The 10,023-nt window shown below is 34.5% G+C and overlaps 1 protein-coding gene across 1 annotated transcript; it reads right to left on the bottom strand.

The window, feature by feature from the left end:
* Nucleotides 1–1,705: 1,705 nt before the first annotated feature.
* Nucleotides 1,706–3,083, bottom strand: LOC122473059 (olfactory receptor 6C74-like). Its single transcript, XM_043563167.1, has one exon. The coding sequence runs from the start codon at nt 2,642–2,644 to the stop codon at nt 1,706–1,708; it is 939 nt and encodes a 312-aa protein (XP_043419102.1). The 5' UTR covers nt 2,645–3,083.
* Between the last annotated feature and the right edge of the window lie 6,940 nt (nt 3,084–10,023).

Raw genomic sequence — 10,023 nt, 5'->3', positions numbered from 1 at the left:
TTAAAATATATAAATAAAGCATTTTAGAATGAGAATGATAAATTAATGCCTTAGCTTGGACAGTGTGTCTAACACAAACTCATTGGATTGATACTGAAAGAATTAAAACAACAACAACAACAAACACCATTGAGAATCTTAGGCTTCACTCTATTAGATTGTCTCAATATGTCATATGTATCTTTTATTATTTTTCTGTGCTTTTTTAATTTCTAAAATTAGATAATGCTCCTGGATCATTAGATTGGCTTTCTCAAAATATAAACAGTATAGGTATATGGACGCCTGGGTGGCTCTGTCAGTTAAGCCTCCAACTCTTGATTTCAGCTCAAGTCATGATCTTGCAGTTTGAGAGTTTGAGCCCCATGTCTGGCTCTGCACTGACCGCATGGAGTCTGCTTGGGAGTCTCTCTCTTCCTGTCTCTCTGCCCCTCTCCTGCTCACTAGTGTGCTCTCTCATAATAAGGAAATAAACTTAAAAAAAGTATATACATAAATTATCATGGAAAAAATGTAATCAATGTTTTCATTAACTATTATTCCTGAAATCATTCATGACTCAAATATCTTTTAAGATCCAGTTCATTAATGAACTGTTCAGAAGTATTTAGAGAGTATTTTTCAAAATATTCAAATCAAGACCCATAGTTAAGATAAAAAGAAATGAAAACAAAATGTGCCTAATGCACATACATTTCTATTAAAAAAACATGAAGCACGATATATAACTGTGAAAATGTTTTTATTATATTTAATGTTTTACATTTTTTCCATGATACAGAAGAGTTTTGAAACCGTGAAATTCTATATTATGACCTACAGTTCAAAAATCTGTAAGTAAAGTTTTACTTTAATTCTACTATTTTGATTTTACTGGGATAACTATCTATGTTTATATCTATGTCTATAAAAATCTGAAAAGAATAAATACACTGAGTTACCATTGTTTTTCCAAATTACACTTATAGTTTCCAGTTAGCTCCAGAGTATCCCATGTTGTTGAAGAGATTTTTTGAGCATAGAAACACCAAATAAGTTTGAATTTCATAATTAATTTTTAAAATATAGCAGTGAAATAATTTTGTCACCTATAATTGATACACTTATAAACGCTAACAATTTTCTAATAGAAACTAAAAAACTAATTTCTAAGGGATCTACTTAGACACATGAACAATTTTTTAATAGACAACATTTTCTAATTTGAGCATCAACACTAATCTTTAATCTCTGCCAAAATTTTCCTCTCATTTTGTTAGAGTATGCAGCAATAATTTGGTAGTGTTACAAAAACTATAAATGAATATTAGTTGTAAGTACGTTGAACTAAAATAAATAAAGATGTAATACTTTACGTTGTATGTTACATGAAATATAATATAAATAAAAAGATATTTTGATCCTTGACTAGCATTCAAAGACAACAGAGACCGATTGAAAATCTCAACTCCATTTCTTTCAGATATTTATAGGAAATGGAAGTGAGATGAGAAAAAATATCTGTTAAAGGTTATCAATAAAATTATCTTCTTTGGAACAAAGATTTTTTCTTGTAAATATAGCTTGAGAAGGTATAAAGATGAATATCAAAGACATGAAAGCAAAAAACATTGAAAGAAACTATGTATTGGAAGCTATAATTAGATTCATTGGTATTATTGGGGTTCCTTTGTTCATTTGCATTATACATTATGCAACAAGACATTCATTTGCTTGAGAAAGAAACAACCCTTTGTATCATGTTCATGAAGGCTTTTTTCACTTGATGGTTCCGTAAAGTGTAAATGAAAGGATTTAAAAGTGGGGCAATGGAGGTATTGAGCACTGCAATTCCCTTGGAAAAAGATACTCTTTGTTTGACTGACGGCTTAAAGTACATGAAAATACAGCTGCCATAAGAAAGAGATATCACAATCATGTGAGAGGAACATGTTGAAAAAGCCTTTTTCTTATGATTAGTTGAAGGGATGTTTAGAATTGTTAATGCAATAAAGCTGTATGATATTATCACCATTACCAACGTGACCACAAGTGTCACTGATGCAGAAATGAATCCCATGGTCTCTAAGAGCTGTGTGTCTGAGCAGGAGATCTGCAGCAGGGGAGTTGTATCACAGTAGAAATGATCAACAACGTTGGAGGCACAGAAGTCAAGGTTTATGCCTAAGAGGAGAGGTGGAAAGATGACAAAAAACCCAGCAAGCCAACAACAGAAGACAAGTTGCATGCAGATCTTACTGCTCATGATGGTTGTGTAGTGCAGGGGCTTACAGATGGCAACATAGCGGTCATAGGACATGGCTGCCAGCAAGTAAAATTCAGATGCACCAAGAAGGAAGGCAAAAAACACTTGAGTAACACAACAATTAAAGGAAATGGTTTTGTTTCCAGTTGCCATAGCAACCAACAATTTGGGAATGCATGTGGTAGTATAGGAAATTTCTAGGAAGGAAAAATTCCGAAGGAAAAAATACATGGGGGTCTTGAGGGTGATATCCACCAGGGTGAGTGTGATGATGAGCAGATTGCCAGTGACACTTAGCAGGTAGGTGAGAAGCAGGAAGACAAATAGCACAACTTTCAATTGTGGATCATCAGTCAAACCTGCCAGGATAAACACTGTCACTTGTGTGTGATTTCCCATTACTGTCCTCTACTTTTCCAGGTCTAAATAGAAAAGAAAGAAAGAAATTGATAGTCCTAAGGGGAAAATAGCAGTGGTAACTAGTGTCTAAAATTAGGAAAGCAATCTTTCAGTTAGAGTAACACCATTCATATTTTAGGACGTTATGCCAGGAAGAACAATACTTTGCATTTCCAAAGTATCTGGATAGAGAATTTTATGTTTACTTTGCAATTCTGCCAGAGAATAATGATAGCGATGATTGATATGATAGCGGTTGTTGATTGTTTTTATATGAGGGAAATTAGAAGGAGTTTTAAAGCATGCACAAATGCTTCTTTCTTGATTTTAGCAAGAATTGAGATGGATACCATTTCTTACTCATTTAAGAGCTTTACATTCAGAACCAAAATGATTGTCATTAAAATTATATCAGAAAATGGTTTTCATAAAATACACACCACACACACACACACACACCTCACCATCATCAATAGACAGGGTTATATAACTTTACCATTTTACTTAATCAAATTCAAATGCCTGATTCTTCTGTCATTTACTTTCATGGCTAATGAGACACAGTTTCCAATAAGTGAATATGAAACATCACGAATAGTTTTATTTTCTGTCCTTAGTAGTATTTCCATCCCATCAAACTCTGTTATCATTCCCACTCTTCCCACGTTGTACTCCCAAACAAAATCAGCAGGAATATTCTGGTAATATTTGTGTGTCTAATAAGAAACTGCAGTTTTCCTAAGTTATGATTCTGAAAAATGAAAAAAAAAAATGAGAGTAATGGATATAGAAGCATATAGAAATATATAAATATGAGTTCAGGAAATCATATGAAGTGGGAGAAAGATAAAGATAAATCTGTATGGAAACCTAGAGATATAGAAGGGATTTTTAGAAATAGGTTATTGAGCTTAAGGAAGAAATTAAATTAGTAAGAAAAATTGAAAGAAGATTAAGACATTTAAATTAGTAATAATCCTGAAATTAAAAATATGTAAGTTTGTAAGTATTAATAAATACAAATTATAAGAAAATATTTGTCATGAAATTTCTCTCTCTGCTTCTATGCTTTACACTTACCATTTTAATTTTCTGTAAAATACAGACTGAAAAGATGAACAATTTGAGGTCAGCATGCCTTAAAAGAGATGAACAGTATTTGGTAAATTTCAAATACAATGAATCACAGAATAGTGTTGACAAAATTTTAGGAGGCATGTATTCCTTATCATAAGGATATTCAAATGTTTGGCTAAAATGTAATTAAATATTAACTATAGATAACAGTAGTCATCTCAACATATGGCATATATTAGAGACAATCAGATTGTTCTGGTTTGCACAGCTAGCAAATTGGACACCAAGATTAAGTTTGAAAGAGTGTTTTTCACTACGTTGTGCTCTGAAAAATAAAAACTTCTACCAATGATTATAGGACAGCTTATTGTGCTTTTTTCTTTTTTTAATAATGATTCTAAGGAAGATTTCTTTCCTTGGTACCTTCATATCAAACACATAAAATAAATAAGGTTTAGTAATGGGCCATAGATAAGACAATGTTTTCTGTTTTGAGAATATCAATATAATTATTTCAATCTCTAAAATATAGAATATAATTTCAAAGATATATACATAAATAAAAATAAACATAGAGTACAAATAAAAATTGTTTCCAGTTATATCTAAAAGTGTAGGTAAAAAATAAGATTTGTTGTCAAATTCATGTTAATAATGTAGACATATATGGGTATAAAAGAAAGGACGGTTGTTTTTCCTGGACATTCCTCTTACATTCACATAATTGTGAAACGATTAATCATAAATTTTTCTTCATTTACAGAAATTACTCCAAAGGCAACAACTGTAGGAATGTTATATCTAAAACACCTAAATCAGAGTTTTACTATGTCAGATTATTTCTTTGTCCAACTACAACAGTTACACCCACCAACTATCCCTAACACATATTGTACAAAAATTAACAAAGCTCACACTACAAAACCATTAGAAGTCAAGCTTATGTTAAATATTATGAATATTAGTGAAATTTTAAAAAGTTAAAGTTTTTCAAAACTAAATTTTCATTGTATTCTGTCTTTTTTCATGATTTCCCCTTAATCAAAATTTGAAGGTTGGAAAAATAAGGTTAATACCATAATGGTAAAAATAAGACAAAATGGTTAAAACAAATCTAATGGAAATATGGTCTTTAAATTTTCGACATACCAATTTTTTCATTCTTTTGAGTCCTAATCAGTCTGCCAAAAGCACTTTAAAAATCAAACACATTTTTTGAAGATATTAAACAGATTTATTCCAGCAAATTATCTCTGCTTCAATATTTAACTCTTTTATCATCATGCTGAACAGACCACAGTGATAATTCCATTCTTCTCTGTAGGATTCTCCCTCTACCCCACAATCTGTGACTGATTTTCTTACTTATTTATGGCAACTTTGTAAATGGTTTTAAAAGGTTTTTTTTCAGAGTTTTAGACTATTAAATTTCCCTGTCACTACAATTGACTTATTTATGTTTTGAGTGCTTTTCTTGGTATTATTCACAGTGCCATATGAAATTCATCAGCACTTGATCTCATTGAATATTTATACTGTCTGTATCTTGAAAGAAAATATCTAAAGATTATGAGGAGTCCCCAGAGGATATGAGATCCAAGAAGACCATTCTCAAAGGGTCACAAATTTATACATTACACACGAGTTCTCCCTAGGCACTAAATACTTAAAAAAAATAAATTATATACTTTTTTTCAAAACTGCTTTTAACTCTGTCTCCAAAGCTTTCAGTATAGATTTCCCTAATGTGTGTTTGCCCTTCCACACAGATGTGTTTTGAAACCCTAAATACATAGATAACAAACTAGAAGTCAAAAAAGAAAATTTCAGTTGATAATAACAAGTGACAATATTAGTTGGAGAAGTTATTAACCTGTCATAGAAAAAGTTGCACCTGAAATATCTAACATTTTATTCCATATAATCATTTCGTTTTTATTCTGAATTCAGTCTTTCCTCCAAATCGTCTTTACAATCTGATCTTATAGATCTTAAGACTGATTATTTCATAACACCCAAGCATTCTCCACTTTCTCTGTATTAATGGAATATTTGTCTCTGTCTACAACTAGCCTTCCTTGCAACTGGTTGTGACCATGTGACTAAATTATGAGCAAAGGACATAAGTGGAGATGTTGTGCAATTTCCTTTGACTGTTCTTTGATAAGAGGGGTTTGCCCTCCTCTTCCTCTCTGCTAGTCCCTCACACTGTTGTGATGCAGGTTGGATGGCAAACCATTTGGAACCATGAGTATGAGCAAGCACATGAGGAATACACTGGCCATTCAATACGGGACAGCAGACCCACGTTCCTAACACCATCGTAGGTCCTACCAGCTAAGAAACACAGTGACTTCATAGAAGAGTTCCATGGTGTGATATTTGTCTTTCTTACACTCTACCAAATCTATGGTATTAATCAAAACCCGAGAAGGGTCTGAACTTTTACCTAGAGTCTAACAGGTTGGCCCACCATCATTTCATAGATACTGATGGGGAGGCAAGCCTACCAGGTCAGCAACAGAAAACTTTATTATGTATTATATAGCAGGAAGCAGGAGCTTCATGTTCTCATCTGTTCTCCTGACCCCTAAATTCTCTTCAAGGAAGGGCCCTAACCCTAATAGATATTGTTATTTACACAATACACCTACATTTAAAGCTGAGAAACACCAGGTTAGGAAATTCTCAGTCCTGTGAAGAGAAAGTCTGCTTAATTTTGCCCTACTAGAAGACAGTGTCTTTAATATACTGCTAAGGGGAAAAATAGGTCAAATCTATTACAAAACATTCTTGAAAACAGAGTCCAGAACAAAAGCTATCACAACATGTGGAAATGTTTCAGAATTTCCTTCCACCAAATCCACCCCTCATTTCTATACCAACTTGGCTTCAGCTGCAAATTCCCCTAAGCATGTTCCTATGTTAACCTCTCTGATTAACCTGCAGGTGTCTCTTATTACTCCCAAGGTACCACAGTGTTTTCCAACAAGATGCCAACCAATGTCCAGCCCTCAGACAGGAAGTATAAACCCAAGAGTGCATGAGGTCTCCTAGAAAGAGTTTACAATTTTAGAGGTTGGCAGCCACATTAAGCATGCATCATTCAGATTACAGGTTAGCAAGACTCCCATGTAACTTCCAGCTGGCTGGTAAGCCTTAGAGCTCCCAATTCAGTAACTTATTTTTGGAGGGACTGCTTAAGTGTATTTAATCCAATTTGTTCTATTTGTTCAAGCCATTAGCCATGTTACATTTGTCTGCTTCATTATGACTCAAAATACGAGTGAGGAAGACCTTTGGAACTGTTTTTCCCGACTAATAAAAACACAAGAAAAAACGTACTAGTGAGGAGTACAGAGGAGTACAGAGAAAAACAGAACCCCCATGCACTGTTGGTAGGAATGCAAACTGATACAGCCACTGTGTGAAACAGTTTGGAGCTTCCTCAAACATTAAAAATAGAACTACTCTGGGGCGCCTGGGTGGCGCAGTCGGTTAAGCGTCCGACTTCAGCCAGGTCACGATCTCACGGTCCGTGAGTTCGAGCCCCGCGTCGGGCTCTGGGCTGATGGCTCGGAGCCTGGAGCCTGTTTCCGATTCTGTGTCTCCCTCTCTCTCTGCCCCTCCCCCGTTCATGCTCTGTCTCTCTCCGTCCCCAAAATAAACATTGAAAAAAAAAATTAAAAAAAAATAGAACTACTCTATGATCCAGGAATTCCACCAAGGAATATGAAAACACTAATTCAAAAGGATGTATGTACCCCTACATTCATTGTAGTACTTTAGAATAGCCAAATTATGGAAGCAGCCCAAGTGTCCACTGATAGATAATAGATAAAGAAGACGTGGTAAATATAAAAGAATATTATTCAGCCACAAAAAGAATGAAATCCTGTCGTTTGCAACAATATGGATGGATCCAGAAGATATTGTTCTAAATAAAATAAGTCAGAGAAAAATACCATATGATTTCACTCATATGTGAAAGTTAAGAAACAAAACAAAGAAAGAAAGAAAAAGAGACACACCAAGAAACAGGCTCTTTAGAGAACAAACAGAGGGTCACCAGAGGGGAGATGGATAGGGAATGGGTGAAATAGGTGAAGGGATCAAGAGTACATTTATGATGAGCACTAAATAATGTATACAATTGTTGAATCACTATATTGTACACCAATATTATACTGTATGTTAATTTACTGGAATTAAAATAAATTTTAAAAAGAAGTATTTTGGAGCGCCTGGGTGACTCAGTTGGTTAAGCTTCTGACTTTGGCTCAGGTCATGATCTCAGGGTTCATGAGTTTGAGCCCCGTGTCAGGCTCTGAGCTGTCAGCTCTGAGCTGGAGCCTGCTTCAGATTCTGTGTCTCCCTCTCTCTCTCTCTCTCTGCCCTTCCTCTGCTCTCTATCTCTCTTAAAGATCAATAAATAGTAAAAAAAAAAAAAATAAAAATAAAAATTAAAAAATAAAAAGAAGTATTTTGCTGAAGGGTGAAGGTAGGTGTATGGGGGTGACCAGGAGGTACTGGAGTGGTCCCCTCCTGTCTCTGATATCCTCAGAGACCATCTGGTGGAGGATGGCAGACCTAACATGTAAATTTAAGGCTCTTGCATTGGAGTATTTGTCTTCTGGAGGAAGGCAGGTATCTTGCCTGATACCAGGTTTTTCTCTCTCTCCACTTCTACAAAATCTGAGTGGTCCATTCCAGTAGCTATAATTGCATCTAGTTTCCAGTTATCCCCTACTCACACTGAGACCTTTCATCTAGAAAGATCAGGTGCAGAAGGGACAAGGACATTTTTTAAAAAACTTATCCAGAATTAAACTTAAATCCACTAGACCCCTTGTGGCCGTGTTCCCACCTGGAATGTGTAAACCTGACTGATTTGAGTTTGTTTAAAGCAATAATATAACAATGTATTGGGTGATATCACATTAAATTTATTAGACTTGTACCCTTAGGTTTCTGTAGACTGACAGTTTCTCAGACATTTCTTATTTTTTATAACCTAGACAGTTCTGAGAAGTACTTGTCAGGCATTTTCTAGAATCTCCCTTTATTGGAATGTGTCTGGAGTATCTGTTCTGGATACCCTCAGGTGATAGAGCAAGGGAATATATATTTATATCTATCCAGATTTATACACACAATTATGCATTTACATGTGCATCATTCTGTATCTATGTTATGCTACACATGAATTCATACTAGTATCTTCAACTTTAACCCAATATCACATGAATCATTCTACCTTTGTCCTCTTGCTCCTATGTATTACTCCAACAGTGAAACAACGGCTTCCTCCATCTGCAATTGACTTAATTATTCAATTCCAATAGAAATGTCCAGTAGGAAGCAACTATATCAACTAGAGTATAGGGCTTATGACTTGAGTCTTACTGATTCACTCATTTCCACCCATAGATTAGTATCAGTTCCCCTACTCCCTTCAGTGAAGTTGTTTCTTACGTTCATAATACAATTAAATCCTCTGCATTCCATTTTAAGATACTGGATTTAATTTTTTTATTTTTAATTTTCACACATTGGAGTTATTCTTTGTGTTGCAATGTTCTTTTTACTTGTTTTTACAACTGTAGTGTGATATACCCATCTTCATGGCATCATATTCAATAACTTTACTACCCTAAAAAAAACCAGCTGTGCTTCAACTGTTCAACCCTCCAGCTCCCAAGTCCTGAAAATCACCGATCTGTTTACTTTCTCTATAAATTTGTCTCTTTTAGAATAGCATATAAGTTCAATCATACACTGTATAGCATTTGAAGTCGGCTGACTTTTACTTAAGGGTGTGCATTTAACATTCATCTATGTCTTTGTATGGCTTGATAGCTTATTCCTTTTGCTGTATGTTTAGCCATTTGCCTTTTGAATAGCCTGTGAATTGCTTTCATTTTTTGCCAATTATATATAAAACATACATATGTTATATATATGTATTATATATAAAATATATAAACATATAAAATATTATGTATATCATTTACATCCAAAGTCAGGTTTGGTGCATCCTTGGCCATCCTCTTTCCACCTAGAGGAGTAAACAATAACTGAAAGCAGTGATCTGTTGGATAGTTTCAATCCTACCTCCTGACCCTCAGGTTCATTAAGAGGTAGGTGAGTTAGGGACTCATACCTCTTCATTTACTACCTGCTCAAGAGCATCTATAATTGGATGAGGGATCTTTCACATTCCTAACCTTGCCCATGGATGATCCCTGTGCCCTCCTTTTCCAGAGAGCCATATCTTTTCTAGCAATTTATCTTCTTCAACA

The sequence above is a fragment of the Prionailurus bengalensis genome, chromosome B4, assembly GCF_016509475.1.
Source record: "Prionailurus bengalensis isolate Pbe53 chromosome B4, Fcat_Pben_1.1_paternal_pri, whole genome shotgun sequence".
Classification (NCBI taxonomy): Eukaryota; Metazoa; Chordata; class Mammalia; order Carnivora; family Felidae; genus Prionailurus; species Prionailurus bengalensis.
The sequence above is the reverse complement of the archived record's forward strand: the minus strand, read 5'-3'. Positions and strand labels throughout refer to the sequence as shown.

Excerpts from the sequence above, each read along its gene's own strand:
- LOC122473059 (XM_043563167.1), bottom strand. The coding sequence starts at position 2,644 with ATGGGAAATCACACACAAGTGACAGTGTTTATCCTGGCAGGTTTGACT.